This window comes from Rhea americana, unplaced genomic scaffold (assembly GCF_003343005.1).
Source record: "Rhea americana isolate MKP2758 unplaced genomic scaffold, rheAme1 scaffold_44, whole genome shotgun sequence".
Taxonomy (NCBI): Eukaryota; Metazoa; Chordata; class Aves; order Rheiformes; family Rheidae; genus Rhea; species Rhea americana.
In genome coordinates, this window is record NW_028186579.1 from 763,214 (window position 1) to 779,273 (window position 16,060).

At 39.2% G+C, this 16,060-nt stretch overlaps 1 protein-coding gene across 8 annotated transcripts in view; it reads right to left on the minus strand.

Annotated features, from left to right (window-relative positions):
- Positions 1-1,622: 1,622 nt before the first annotated feature.
- Positions 1,623-16,060, minus strand: part of TRERF1 (transcriptional regulating factor 1) — a 73,096-nt gene continuing 58,658 nt past the window's right edge. For all 8 annotated transcript variants that reach the window (XM_085315816.1, XM_085315814.1, XM_085315812.1 and 5 more), the window contains 9 exons: positions 14,972-15,032; positions 14,024-14,163; positions 13,167-13,270; positions 11,698-11,773; positions 6,963-7,051; positions 6,004-6,117; positions 5,068-5,256; positions 4,346-4,554; positions 1,623-3,695 (listed from right to left, as the gene is read on the minus strand). In XM_085315816.1, the coding sequence (XP_085171942.1) occupies positions 3,374-3,695; positions 4,346-4,554; positions 5,068-5,256; positions 6,004-6,117; positions 6,963-7,051; positions 11,698-11,773; positions 13,167-13,270; positions 14,024-14,163; positions 14,972-15,032 (1,304 nt within the window). In that variant the 3' untranslated portion in view covers positions 1,623-3,373. The remainder of the gene's footprint in view (positions 3,696-4,345; positions 4,555-5,067; positions 5,257-6,003; positions 6,118-6,962; positions 7,052-11,697; positions 11,774-13,166; positions 13,271-14,023; positions 14,164-14,971; positions 15,033-16,060) is intronic.

Genomic DNA, 16,060 nt, shown 5'->3' on the forward strand with positions numbered 1-16,060 from the left:
AAAAAACATAACTCGTTGTTTTTACCCAGGAATACTCCTTTTCCCCCAGACATACGGCAGGCAATACAGGAGCTATCATTTTTGCCTGGAACAATTCAGAATCCTTCTGAAAACCTACATACGGTTTCAAATTCTACAGCTGAAGCTCCTTTCCAAACTCCTCTTAAAATACACAGAAGAGGCGTAAGAGCTGGTAGCAAAACACAGCCAACTACGTTTCACCAAAGTACAAAATTCACAGGAAACGACACATAAACCCCTTTGCTTTCACGCGTGCAAACAGTAGCTAACACGCCTTACGCAGGGKCGGATTGGTACCTCCAGTATTTCAGGGCTGGGGTGAAATTAAGCCACCCTAATGCACATGCAGGTAAGCCGTGACCTGCAATTAAGCTACACGCAAGCTCAATGCTAACAGCAGGAACCTGAAACCAGCATAGATCACAAGCTATATCAAACGTATAGTTTTTATTTCATTACTTTCTCTGCCACCTAAAATTACAGTCTGCTTTTTACACTAATGCACCTAAAATATTTACAACCATCTTCTAATAAAATAACAGTTAAATACTGAAAATAAGATTTTTCTCATAAAATATGTTTTTTTATGTACAGGTTTTTATCAAAGAGGACTAAGTTCAATAGTGAACAGTTTTGCATCACCAACCATCAGCAAGAAAACAACTTTCTGAAATAAAACTATGTCCAATTATGTACAAATAGGTAGAACAGCATCTGTTTAACATCAGCCAATGCAACACTCAACAATATGAAGTCAATATTTGAGGCCTAAATTATAATCATGTACTATTTAAGAAATGTGCATTTTTGTTAATGAATAAATGTCTTTGGTTATTTTTTTTTCTATTATCATCTTGGCTGTGCAATAAAACAGCACCTGATTAATGTTACAGATCCAGGCAGATATTATATATATAGTTTAGCACATACAAATACCTGTCCAATTGTTGCTAGAAAAATACAGAACTGCTCTTCAGAATCAAGTCCACAAGTCTCTACATTTCACTCTGTTCTCCACACAGAACTCTCGCTGCTTTCAATTAATATTTTGCTTAAATATTCAGTTTTCTTCCTACCATTAACAGGGCAGTCTGAAAACATCTTTCCATTTTTTTTTCCAGTGTAGAAGCCTTTCTCAGAAAGGTCCTTAGGGTTCAAAACGGTGCAAGTTTGGAAGAGAAAAGGTAGACCCTCCTGGATTGTTTCTACCACAGGCCCCTAAAAGCCAACACAAAATACTGTGCACAAAATCTCCCACTTGGCAAGCCACAAAAATATGCAAAACTTTACTTGTGCAGTCTACAAAATTTACAGCCTCAGTTGATCTAGGTGGCTGCGTACAGCTGAACACCAAGTCCATTGAACCTGGGCAGCAGGGCTCCCGTAAAGCTAAGCTTCACGGCACGCGCGGGGCCTGGCTGGGTGCTCGCAGGCGGATCAGGAAAGAGAAGGGCTGCTCTCTGGTCTCCAGAAAACTCACAGGTAACAGCAATTGAGAACATCAGCTCTTCTACAGCAGAAAGAAGGGAATTCCACCCACTGGTCAAAATCAACCAACCAAAAAAACCCTCCCAAAACAACCCCCCCCCCAAACTCCTGAAACAACCCCGAAATATCAAAACAAATCAGACATGGGAACCTCACTAACCTGAAACTGAGAAGTGATTCCCATTCTCCTGAAGGGCTGTTCTTAAATATCAGAACATTTGACCTGGAGCAGAAACATCAGGTCATTTGGCTTCACGKATTTGGCTCTGACAGAGACATCACATCTCTGCCACTGGTTTTGAACTTGTGGTCATATACGTCTAAAYAGAAGTGCTGTGGTTTACCCTCATTTTGCATAGTCATACGAGAAAGACAGGAAGTAGAAAATAAGATCCACATCATCTCTCAGATTCTGCTTAAGATGTTAGGAAGGCAGAAAAAAGCTCAACTTATTTAAAAAAATTTGAAAATTGGAAGATCTGAAATCACTCTTACAAAACATTTTACAAAATCAGCAACACTCTTCTACTGTGCAAGATTTACAAGAAAATCAGTGCCATTACCTGTGAAAGCTCTAAAATTTGTACTTTCTTATTTTGTCATTAATGGTCCATGCAACCTAACTCCAATTCTTTCTGTGGCTTAAGACTGCAAGGTCCAATTCTTCTGAGACTCTGTTTACACAGAGAACCAGATCCAAACTTATATAAATGGAATTAGACACCCACAGCACCACAGCATGTAGATCGGAGCCTAAGGGGGAAGAAACAGTAATTAAACAGTAACATCATCTCACCTTTGGTGTATATTTTACTAAATAAATAAAAATTGAATTTAACATAATGAGAAAAGGAAGACACAAAATGGCACAATAACATTGCATGCCTAGGAGTAACGTGCTGCTGAAGGCATATATTCCACCAATCTCTGTCCCGTAGGCAGAAACATCTCCCTGTATTTGCCTGGTGAGAGAATAAGCTCCTGAACTGCTGAAGAATACATCCTCCTAAAACTACTGAGATGGCTATTCAAGAGTATGATTTATTGTCACAGCAAAATATATTTCCAGTGCAATCAGATTAACAAGGCAGTGTTCCTGATTCAGTGTTCCCATCAGAYGATGGGAGCCACGGCACAATCATCTTCTTTCTTCAATCCTTGAATTAGGTCATTTTAGAATCAGTGGGTAAAAATCCTGCTAAAAATGGAAGCTCTGAAGTATACAGTATAACCAATGCCTTTACGAACTGCCTAACACATATGCATTAAGGCAAGACAGAACTGAAAAAGTACTGTGATATTATGGATGATATAATCACGCCTGTAATTACTTGGCAGTTAAATCAGATTTTTTTTTTCTCCACCTCCCTTAAAACGGCAGCATGAAGGAAAAGAATTTAATCACCTCCTTAATAGCAACGACATTTAGTCTCTGTAAGATGCTGGAAGTGATCCAGAGTAGGCAAAAAAAAATCCACCAGAAGTGTGTGAAGATGATTCTTCTACACGGGGTAAAATGAAACTTGTAGAGTTAAAGAGTAAAGATCCTACCATGCAAGGCTGCAGGAGAATGACAGCAGAACCAYGAACTTCTCTAATTAGTGGCCTCAGAAGTACTCAGCAAAATGAGCCCAGATAAAAACACCTTATAAGAATATTTGTACCAATTATTTATTTTCCCCCAAAACACAAATTAATAAAAAAGGAAAAAAAAAAGAAAGCAGATTTCTTTTCTAGACCTGGATAAAAGAATTATCATTTTCAACAGGTAGTTTACAATCAGTGGGGAATAAACAAGCAGTCCAAGGTTCCTGATTGATGCATTCAGGTTGTGTTCAGYAGCTGTCTATCGAACAACTCTTATTTACAGCTCAGCATCATCTTGCAATAGATCTGCATCTTCATCATCTAATAAAAGGTCAGCATCCATGACTTCATTCTCTTCCATGACATCACCTAATTCCTGAACAACGTCATTTTCAATGTCACCTACATTTTCAACATGTTTAACCAAACTCATATGATCCAAAGGGATCACACTATGCCCCACTGGCCCAGTAGTTCTTGCAATAGTGGCTGCCATTTCTGCTGCCACAGCAGCTTTCTGAGCCTTCTGCCTTTGCTGTTCTTCTTGTTGTCTGTGAGTCTTCATATGAGCATTGCGGCTTTTGATTTTGAAAAATACCCTAAAATTTCAAAGAAAAAAAAGATAAGAATGTATTGCTTTTGATGAGAGGAGCCAAAAAAGACTCAACAACTTATCAGTACATTTGCTTCCTTGTCCTGAAATAGAAGTCAGTGAAGTCTGCAATGCCATAGTGAGAATTTGGGGGACAGATTATCAGATTTATGCATCCTGACAGCATCAAAATGGCCTTCTCAAACTCTGCTGAAGGTATTCTGCAGCTTCTGCAATTGCTTCAATATCTATGCACAACCTAATTCTCTCTGTACTTAGCTTCACTACAATCTTATGCAATATGGAGAAAATGAAGGAATTCCATGTTAGAATGGACAAGCTGAGGCACAAAGAAACTGCGCAAGTTGCTCATGGCCACATGCAAGTCAGTGGTGAAACGGGAGCCTGCAGTGTCAGAACCAGGAACTCCAGCAGGTTGTGAATTCAGGAAAATTAGAGAGATTAAATGCTGAGGGGAAAGCATCCAAAATGTCATGCAAACCAACCTCTGAAGGATTTGGTAACAGAACACAGTGTCTTAAGAGAAATAGTGCTCTTTTGAGACAACTGGGGTAAAATAAACAATTGCAACACTATTCATTTCACGTATAAACTGGTAAATTTGATGCAGTACTGCAGATAGTCATATTTACTTACTTGCCACACTCCTTACAAGGAAAAATTGTTGTTGGGTCAGTTTCACCACTTGTTGTACTGTGGGCAGGTGAACTTTTGATGGAGCAGTATCCGCTCTGCGTACCAGATTTCTGCTTAGTGCCTGGAATGGTGCATCGTGTTTTTGTCACCTGATTCGTACCTCCATGGATGCGTGCGTGGCCATTTAGCGCTTGCCGGGAACTGAACACCTGGTTTGAGGTGGGAAGGAAAGGAAAACAAAAAGAAATCAAGGAAACAAAAAGAAATCAAAAAATACTGCACTAGAACAGGAACTACAGAAAGTAATATGCTGAATGCATATTAAAATAAAAAACTGTACACCTCAGATATACACAAATAATCCATGTAGTCAAATGCTGTCCCCAGCTATATCCCATAAAGAAATGTACTCATAACACAAATATAACAAAGTGAGTTATGCTATCTCATTACCTTTTAGTTATACAACTGTAACAATCACAGCCCTAACTATATAGTGCTTTTCATCTATACGACATCTCAGGAAACAATTTTATGTAAGTATTAGTGTATTATCTGTATTTTATGTTGCAGGAATTCAAAGCAAGTAAACAAAATGATTTGTCCATAGATACTCAGGACATACCACTGGCAGGGAAAAATATAAAATCTGATTTCCAAAATTCACTATTCATTATGATACAAAACCACTACCATTATTTAAAGATACCAAATGCACGTACAGCACCACAGTTTGGCATTTCACAGATAAAGGAGGACGAAGAAAGTGTGAGACTCTGAAGGGCAGGCAGATCTATAGATCCAACAAGAGGAATAGCAGGTGGGTCAGGAGATTTCTGCGTTTCTCTTTCTTCCTTTCTGTCTTCTTCAATCTCCTCATCTTCCTCTAGAACTTCCTCTTCTCCACTTGTCTGAAATAGATACTGCATTTAAGAAATACTAGAAATATGGCTAAAGACAGAAAATGTATGGGAACAGCATGCTGTTTAGCAAAGTCTGCTTCCAGATTCCAGCTTTTTTTTTTTTTTACCATCTTGGATGAACTTCTTGGTGTTGCAGAAATTACCACCTCTTAAGGGACAAGCTACAGTTCAAGAAGYTTTGTAGCAGCATTCAAAACACCCTCTGTCTGTATTACAAAGCTGTGGCCCAGAGGGTCTACAGATACCAAGATACAATTACCCCTCCCCCCCTTTTAGGATGGCAATGTACACTATATTCACAGTCTAATGAAATGACTTAATAGAAAAAAAATYTCTTAAGATTGCTCAGATTGCTTGAGACAGAGACTTGGCACACAGAGAATTTATTGCCAGTCTAAGTAAATGCTATTTGTGCCAGAAGGGCAGAGCAGTCTTTAGGCATACACACATAGGCACAGGAATAATTTGCAAGAGCTTCATCTGCTTCAACAATAGTAAAAGCCCTAATTATTGGACTAGAGTTAGAAGATGCACTTTTAAAACACTTTTATCTCATATAGTTGAAGAAAGCAAAATCTTGGTGTAGCTGAGGTCATAGAGTTCCTATACGCAATGTAATTTAGAAATATGGAATAAGTTAAGTTGGAAGAGATCTATGTCATCTAGTCCAACCTCCTGCTCAAAACAGGAGTAACTTCAAGAGAGTTACACTTTCACATGTTCATTTAAACTTACCAGGCACTCCTCTCTTTTCTTCTCTAAGCGTGTTCTGTGTTTCCGTCCCAAACGCAAGATTTTTTTCCAAGTATAGTAGTATTCCACACATTGTGCAACTGTCTTAGACTTAACCTGTAGTTAAGTAATTGCAGAAATAGTCCAACATTAATTTTTAGCTTTCATTCAACATGATAAAAAAAAAATCTTAAGATGCTAGTTTTATTTCTCAAACATTAAAATGGAGAAAGAAAGATAATTTGAATATGACGGTAATATTCTTGCAGGAAATTTTAAATTTATTACTTTTCAGTCAAATTTGTACTGATTATTTTAGCTTCAGTACATTTCTCCGAGATTCTCCAGACTCTAGTCAGATGATGATTGAGAGTATACATTTATAGCTTAATTATACAGTACAATCAAGAAATCTAGGAATTAAGATTTGGTTCTCATAAACCTAAATGTTTTTCAATATGTGAACTGACAAGTAATGTATCCACTTCTGCCCCGAGACATACACACCTTATCTTTTCTGCTTTGTGGCAGAACATGAAAATTAAGCCGAAACATGTTCTCTCTTATTAATAGGATTCAAACCTTTCTGAAGTGAGGTTTGATGCTCATGACCCAGGCTCCTTTTAACAAAGTGCCAGAGAACATGGAGACATTAGAGATACACTGTAATTGTCTCATAGATGAAATGCTGTGACTTAGGTGTGCTTATCAGGCTTTTTATTTTAGCACATAATTACAAGGGGCGCACAACCGATTGAAGTGTTTTGGTTTTTTTTAATAGTTTTTTACTGGTTTTGCACTTGCATACATGTGTGCACCAAAGAGAATGTATCATTCCTAACGGCATTCTTCTAACCACCATTGAGTCTATGCCTGCAGCAAGCTGGTTTGTCACTGGAAGGAAAACAGAAAGGGAACAACAGAATGCTGCAAATAGGGAAAAACTGACAAAACAACTTTACCATTTTTTGTACAAATATAAAATCTTTGCTGTAGGTGGACAATGCTTCTTTGAACAGTCTTCTCTCTTGATGTGTCCATTTGTCAGAACCTAAAAAAAAAGCCCCACCAACAASAAAACTCAGTGAATTAATTCTTGCAGTATAAACCTACCACCTTTTTGTACGTTAATTTGGTACATGGAGCAAGAACTGGGAAATCCTAAGCACGTTCCAGTGATTCTTGCTATGCAAATACAAGAATGGCTATACTGACTTAGACCTTGAGTCCATCTAACCCAATATTGTCTCTCCAGTAGTGGTCACAAACGGTTACCTAGAAACAGTAAGATCAGGTCAAGCAAATATAATGCCTCTCCCTATAATGCCTCTGACCACTTTCATTTCAAGGGATCTCCTGAGCCTGCTACAATTGGCTTATTTAGTAACTATCTCTTCTAAGTGCTGGTTAGTCTTCCTTTCAACCAGTTAAACCTCTTGCATCCACAACATCCTTTGCTAAGGAGTTTCACAGGTTAGTAAACCTCCTGCATAAAGAATCATCTCATTTTCTTTGCTTCTTAGCTCCTAGTAGCTTCACTGGATGACCCCTAGTTCTTCAGCTGGAAGGGGAAATAAACACTCAGTCTCTATCCATCCACATCAGTCAAGATTCGTACCATATGTCTCCTTCTCTATATGGGAAATACAAGGTCAAAGCTCATCATTTTAAATGCTTGTATTGCCTATTCCAATATATGCCACTTCACATTCAGTTGCACTCAGGTTCATCTATCATTTTGTTCTCTAGAGAGTCACTCTCACAAGGTACTTCTGCAACTCTTCACATGTATGACTTGATGCTTAAACTTTTTGTGACTGAGGTCACAAGTACAGAGAGATGGTATGTAAACACTCCCATTAAAGCAGTGTGCAGTAAGTGCAAAGTGCTTTCTGATCATTTGATGGAAGCTGTATATAAGCTTTCAAATATTACTATTCTGTATTTGCTTCACCAGTCTACCTCCCCATGAAAATGTGAAGTCAACATTTAAAYTGAAATGAATCTGTGTTTCCAACCAAATCTGCAGTACTAGTCAAATAGAAGGAACACTTAATTGCTCTGCTGCATCAAACCAATTTCCTGTTTGTAAGAATGGACATTATATATATTAAAGGAAGAATTTACAAGAAGTCACAGGGCAGATGCCTTTGAAATTACTTACTCTACAAAAAGATTCTACTTCAGTCTGAGAATGTCTGAAATATCTGAAAGTTTTATCATTACAAGAAATACCTAATATTCTTGTCAATGTTGCCATTCTCCATGTAAGTGCTTGCCACTCTGCTGAATTCAACTGATTTGCACTGGCACCACATGTGGTATTGAACTCTATGGGTTACTTAATATCTACAAAGAATTTATACCTTTTTCATTTACTACAAATGTTTGGCTTTTCAGTGTCAATTCTCAGGTGCACAAGCTTAGTATCTCACCAGTCTGTCATATGCTGAAGACTATAAAATTAACCTTTCTGTAACTTGTTTTCTGTAGGTTTTTCCAGTACTGGATATAAACATGCATTAGTTATTTTCACTGAGATACACACAAAAGCTCGCCATGTATATGAGTCAGAGAAAGGCACTGGCTTCAAGCTACAAGTTTTATCTATTCTGTTACCCACCAAAGGTTTTCTTGATGACACTCTCCCCTACCATCTTTCCCATCTCAAACTAACATCCTCCCCTTCTTATATAATCTGTCATTCATTTGCCTTTACCGTTCCCTTTAGAGTAGCTCCCTCTGGGCCTGATTTAGTATGCCAAAAATGTAACTTTTAAAAAAATCATGACAACATCAAAAGGATAGATATTAGTTTTAAGCAAACCTCTTCAGATAGATTGGTCATCCTCCCCTGCCCCCACCCCACGCTCCTGGAGAAATCACTTTAATGAACTAATTTTATTGCACACCTATGGAGGATTCAGGCCTTACACAGTTTCCCAATAGCTATGGTATTAGCAAAGACCCTTATAAGATTACGAGGGTTAATTGGAAGTAACCTAATTAATAGAATAAATCCTGCGTAGAAAAAAGAAACAGAAGAAAAGCTGTTTTTAACTCTGGTTGCTGGGAAACCGCTTTCGCTCTTGTTAGCTTGAGGGAGATATAGAGAACATGTATAGAGGGATCTGCAATGCAGCAAGAAAGAATTTTGGAATACAGATTAATTTTTAAAGCTGATCTTTACGTTTAGGCATTTATTCCAAATTTCATTTTATCTGCCATATTACAATATTGGTTTTGCACTGCTAACTGACAATAAATATATTCTACAAATCTGCGGCTCTGGGCCCAACCCGTGGATTTCAAGGGAGCTGCACCCAGGGAGCTACCTTGGAGAGATGGCTCAAATCCATTACATAATTTAACTCTAGGTATGATCCACACATCATCACAATATGTATCAGAAATTCTGAGACTGCATGAAGCACACAGGAGGCAGAGAGCCTCCTTCCTGCAATTCTCACTGCAAGGGAACTTCAGACCTGAGAAATTCCACTGTTCAAATGAAAAACAAATCAAATACCTGTTACAGCACTCCTCTTGTGTTAGATGCGTGTTCCCTCTCTCTTCCCTAACATATCATCCTGACAGATGGTGAGGCATTAGGACACAGAGATGAGGGTGTTCTGCCAAGTAGCCCAGGTCAGAATGCCCAGCACCTCTAGCAAACAACAAAAATGCCTTCATTTTTACAACTTGCTTCCCTCATGAGCCAACAAGTTTCGAGGATGAGCTGTTCACTTGTACCCTTGTTTGAATACAGTGCTGAGGATGAGTTTGGATATTTACTGKTTGGGGTATCAGTTAATTCTCATGAGTCAGTGTTGTGCTCTATTTTGCTCTACCCAGCTTTAAATACAGCTGTGCCTGAGGGCTGCCATCTCTGAATCTTTCTCCTACAAAGCAGAAAGCTCAAAGAGTTAACCCAAACAAATGTCACGTGAAGTTATAGTAAGCTATTCATGCAATACATTGTGAGAAATTCCCATACGCCTAGAGTGGATGATTATCAACCACAAATAAGCTATTATTCAAGAGCTGTATGGTGCTAGCACGTGGCTGCCAATATAAGTTGCAATCACATGTTGTATTCAAGAGCATTAGTAATACTTTGTCTTGTTATTTTACGGGACTTAAATCTAGACTGGTGAGGTTTTGTTGTGCTGTGGTAAGCTGACTTAAACTTTCTTTTCTGCTTAAGAAATAGGAATACTCTGATGTTCACAGGTCTCAATGCTAGTTCACCAGAATTAGCGTCATCTCTTGTGCAAGATGAAGCCAAACAGTCTCTCCTGGCTCCTCCTTGTATCACAGTAAAACACTTTCTTAAAGTGTTGTGAATTTGTTTCAGTAAAGACTATTCTTCTTCTTCTGTCACACAGGCAGAAATTTCTTATCTGCTCTGCTAATCAGATCCCTCACTGAGAATGAGGCTTGCTGTGATATGATCTCGATCTCGGTGCTCTCATCCCTGCCTACATCCTCGGGATCATCTCACAAATATGCTCTGGTGCTACCTCATCAGACAAGAGCCCCCAAGACACCCTGGTCCCTGGCTGAAGTCCCTCTTTTCCATCCCATCTTCAGTGCCCAGTTTTTAGATGGCAACAGAATTGTTCTCAAAGGCCCTAGACATCTCCCCCCATCAAGACCTAAAGCCTCATTCTCACATTTATTCACTCACTATCAGGTGCCATCAAAGCCAACACCATCCACGTTTCTGTTGTTGTTGTCAGGCCATGGGGTTAAGGATTTTCTTTAYTAAAGAGTCTTTGCTGCTTGGGAAGCTCTACAGTCACTTGCTACAGTCAAAATGCAGCTTATTACTATACTGACATGACACAATAGCTGCCACTGGAAATGACTGTAAGACCCTGAATATTATGATTGACTGTCTGACCTCCAGAAGATTCTTGGCTTGTTTCTTACTAAGTCAAAATTAGAGATGAAATCTTAAGTCTCTTATGTAAAACCCAAGTCAGTCTGCCTGTCAAAGCAGTCATTAGATGCTACAAAGCATTAAGTGGAAAAGGGCACAGGGAAGAGACTTGCTACCTTGCTATGCTTAGGTGACATCACTTAGGTTCAACACTATCTTGTATACTTCACAGAGTACTTCTGCTCTGTAACTAAAGGGACGTTCTGGCTGTGTTTGTTAAGTCATCATCCCAGACCAGTTGCTTTTAGTTTAGATCCACGCAGAGAGAGGCTCAGTATTCAGTGCTCTGCAACACCAGTGAGAGTTAACAGTACTCTTTGGAAGGATGCTTATGATTATCACATACACTTACCATGCACCACCACAACAGAAGAAGGCGGCATGATAGCAGGTGTTTACATACTAGAAACTGAAGATCTTAACCACTAGTGAATTATGATCTATGAATATCGAGAATTTTAAAGGATCAAATTAAATTTTGAGTTAAAAAGAAAAAATATGTATTCAAGGTAGTTTTACATCTCCAGACCTAAACATTATCATGGACACAATGTTTCTGTACATCATTAGTCAAGTAAGAAGCTGCCAAACTTTTAATAAAAAACTCACAATGTWTCACTCTGCACTGTCCACACCACTTATCAGAGGTTGCCATCCCTGTAGCAAACAGCAGAGTGATCCCATGCTCTAGCTTGGGATGCCAGCCTTGAGCTCTATAATCCAACAGATACAAAGATCACAAGGAAACCTACCAGCGTAGTGGTAATTTGCCAAAGGATGACACTTCAATCTCACTGGTTTCCTCAACAGCAGCTTCTCAAGAGTAACCTAAACAAATAAGCAGGGAAAAACAGAATGAGCAAATGCAGTGAGCTGCAGTGTACAGCTGCATATAAAAGATTAGCTTGTATTATGATATGAAATAGTTTACTGTCTTTTCTTCTTTTCTGTCATACGAAGTCGCATCAAATTATAACAAGGTCCATTTATGCTATACCTCACATAAGAGCACCTAATGTAAACTTGTCCAGCCTTAATAAGCACAGATGTGGATACTTACTAACTTCCAGTTCCTCGCTCCCTTCTGTTTACCCCATACAAACACATCTACAAATGCTTTCAAAGGACTTGAAACAACTGTTACGTTGCTTTAAGCTGCCTGCCCTAGGGTGGGGAGGAAATAGTAATTGTATGATAAAACATAAAAGGGAACATGGACTTTCTCCATATCCATGGCAGACAAGAAAGTAGATGCAAGGTTTAACTGCAACAGGCAAGATTTTGCTTAGGTTTCATAGTAAAGTTTTTAAGTGTAAGAATGGTGAAGCACTGGAACAGTTTCCTGGGAAAAGCTGCAGTGTATCTTACAGTTGGAAGTCTTTTAGAACATCTGTTTAGGTCAATAGGAGTGACATCAAGTATAGTTAATCCTCCTTTGGATCTGGGAGACACATGATTTGTAGATCCCTGAAATTCTTCCCCTGAAGATGCAGAGCCCTGTACAGCAAATTTCAAGCCCTGACAGTAAGTTTCTATTCCCAGTCACCTGTCCCTGACTCCTCAGACACAGTTAACAGAGCTTAAGGACACCGTGATCCAAGTTAAAAACCACTGAGCTGGAAAACCTTGGGAGACTCATTTCAGCCCTGTGGTCTGTTGTATTTTACTTTAAACTGACTTTTCAGGAAAGGGGGTAAGAGCTTGTCTTCCCTTAACACCAGGCAAAATGGATGTTTTGCCCCAGCTGGTAACACTCCCATCACTAAACTGATAACATTTTTAATGCATTATCTATATGAGAACCATGTGCAATTATCCCATGGTTCTGAACAATTAAACAGATATGATTGCTGCTACAAAATAGGATTTTATGAAGGTTAGGAGAAGACTAAGCCCTCTGTGACCAAATATAAAGCCTGTGCAATATTAGGGCTGGAGAAAGCACTGGGAGACATTCAAAGCCCCAAGGCTATAAACTGAGTAATCTTATCTATCCGAAATGTGCAGTAAGCCTCCAGAGAGGCTCTGCTTTGAAATTTAAATTTATTGAAGAATGGAAGAAAAAAGCCATTCCTCAAAAATGTTGCAGGATGTTTAAAACATCACTGCTAATCAATCGGAAATCTCTTTTTTGTATAACCAAATCTAAATCCATTTAATAAAGCATGCTAATTTATCTGCGGAAGAGAAGCATCTCTCTCCTTTCAGCTTCTTATCTTACCATAATATCTCCTTTCGCCTCAAAGAGAGAGTGCAAAGCATATTCTGAGTTTGTTCCTCCACCAGGTAACACACTGGAACAGCTCAAATTTAAAAGGTCTTCCACTGTCAGAAACAAGTCAACATTTGAGTGCATTACATCGTAGCCTGTCAGTTAAACATCCAAGAGCCAAGCATTCTGTAAAGTCTCTCAAAGAGAACAAGTTTGAGGCAGCAGATTTCATAGTCTCCCTCCTGCATACCTTCTCCTCCTGGTTTAGGATCACTCACTGAGGGGACATACCTGGACTTGCGAAGGGCATCCTTGGGATGGACTGGGTATTGCAGTGCCAGAGCCAGGGATTTGGCTGTAAGGCAGTGGCTCAGAGAGGTATGTGGTCAGTGATGTGGAAGGGTTTTTTGGTCAATGATGTTGCTGTGCCAAGAAGGCTCCAGCCAGGGCAGAGAAACAGAAATAAATCATGCTGGAAGCAAGAGCAAACTGTGCTCAGGACTGGTAGGAGCCACGGAGACCATCCTATTTTCCCTCAATTGTGGTCCCAAGACAGGCCCAAGAACCATTAGCTGCCTCTCCATGTCTGATCTCTGTCCTTACCAGGCAGTTCAATGTCCCCAAACCATCTGCCCAGCAATGATCCTTTCTCCTTGGTTTAAGGATAAACACCCTTCATCCTCACCTCACCTTAATGGTCACCATACAATGTTCTTACTTGAATCTGTAACATGTAGTTCTGTTTTTTGCTCAGCATTCATGGTAATTAATATCTCTCGAATGTATAGTACAGCACACAATCAATGTGAATTTCTTCAGCATGCACAGCATTACATATGAGTTATTAAAACAGCAAGTCATTGTACCTCTTTGTTGGAAGACTTTATTCTCCAGTTCTGGCCATGGTTTCCAAACCAAAGTAGCCTTGTGCACATCTTTCTCCATTAGCAATCTGTCCTGAAGCTCAGGAATGTCAGCCTGGAACCTGGACCCAATATTGATTCGTCTACAAAGACGAAAATGTAAGCAAGTGTTTAAATATACAATGTGCAGAGAAAAAACTATGTCATATTAGTTTTCACTTTGTTCCCAACTAAACTTTTATTACACAGAGTGGCAGGAAATTGTGTCAGACTGTTTTGTGCAATGCTTTACTCTCACTGGGATAAGTATTTTGATTATTAGAGAGGATCAGTCTCAGGGAGGGGGGAGGGAGGAGAGCGCGGAAACAAAAATATCAATGCACAGTMAACTTTTCTGAGACATCACACCTTACAGAAAACCAAGCTAGCTTACCCAAGTGCTGACTACCAAAGAGGCTAGACGCAGAAATGGTAACTTCCTGTTCCATACTCAGAGCATGGTACTCTTCAGCAGAGAAYAGAAAGACACTTTTCTGCTAACGGGCAACACTGTTTGTGGCCTGCCCTAGGGAACACACCAAATAACACTTCTCCAAACCTCCAAAGATAATTTAAGAGCTGGAGTACTGGATCAAGATATATTCTCCTTATTGCCCTTTTTCCCAGACATTACTAGCCATTTTTCACCTTCACTAGCTCCTGTGAAGCCTTTCCTAACATTTTTGAACATGTGGATGACATCCACATCTCCCCACAGACACTTTGCTCCCAGAGTCCTCAGCTCCCATCCAGAGGTAGAATAGGTTAAATGCATCCAGCCCAACATGATTTCAGGAAGTTGAAAATTACCTGCTTGGTTCAAAACACTTCAGGCTACCCACTCTATGTAAGAGAGGCTGAACTGGTGGAACTAGTCTACAAAAACAGCATCAAAAATATATCATTTCTTACGGTTCAACAGTCTGTTCTCCGGGCCCAGGCGTCACTGGAATGACACTTCCATCAATACTATCTGAAACAAAGATTAGAGTTTTTTGTGCTTAAAACAGATTTTCTTAACAATTATATCATTGCTGACATGTCACATCCCTTGGCTGTACTACTACCTCCTTATTACTATTTTGCAGAAATCAGTGATTCAGGAGATATCTGGGATACTTAGCAGCACTTGGGATACATTCGGCTCAAGATTACTCAGTTCCTGGGTAATCAAGTATATTTTTCACGTAGAAGAGTAATCAGCCGCACACAGGAGACTGCGTAACAGCTGAGGGGTTAAAACAAGCTTACTTTAAAGTGTGTATCATCAATAAAGACTAGAAGTTCTCTGTGCTCTCGCAGTCTGCAGGAGAACATTAGTCTGTGCAGTATATTAGCTGAATACAGAGAATCCATTCAATGCTTTAGGCACCTTTATAACAATTCCTATTTTGGCATTCTGATCAGTAATTACAAATACAAAAGTCAGTTATTTATAATTTTTGTTGGAAGCAGCCACAGTAAATGCCACTCAGCAAATTTTTCATCTTTTGAAGGGGACTAGTATGGTCTGGTAGCATAAAAAGAAAAACAAGCAGCTAAAACGTATCAGTACAGGTTACAGAAGTTGGTTACATGGWTGTTTTTGATTCGAAGGTCAGCAACTTCGACGGTATAAACTTACCAACCTCAAAGAGGGAGGAATGAGATGAGATTCTTTTCTTTGGGTTACAGGACACATATAGTGATTTTGTGTATAGGAATTTAACTTGCTGCTTGAGTAATCATGCTGGTAACATGTAACATTTTTAGCAATGGGAACCTTAAGGAATTGCTATGATAGCACAGTCAATTTACATCACAAAGTATGTAATGCAGCCCTCTGGTGACCCTGTCTGAAGTAACTCAGCCTGCAGCTACAATCTCTTTTCTACTGGAAGGACTCCACCAGCCTACTAAGGAAAAAATATCTTCCTTCAACATTTAAACACAAAAAGAATTTAAATAGATATAGACAACGGAAGCGTCATAACTTAGACAGGTTTCTACTACCATGATGAT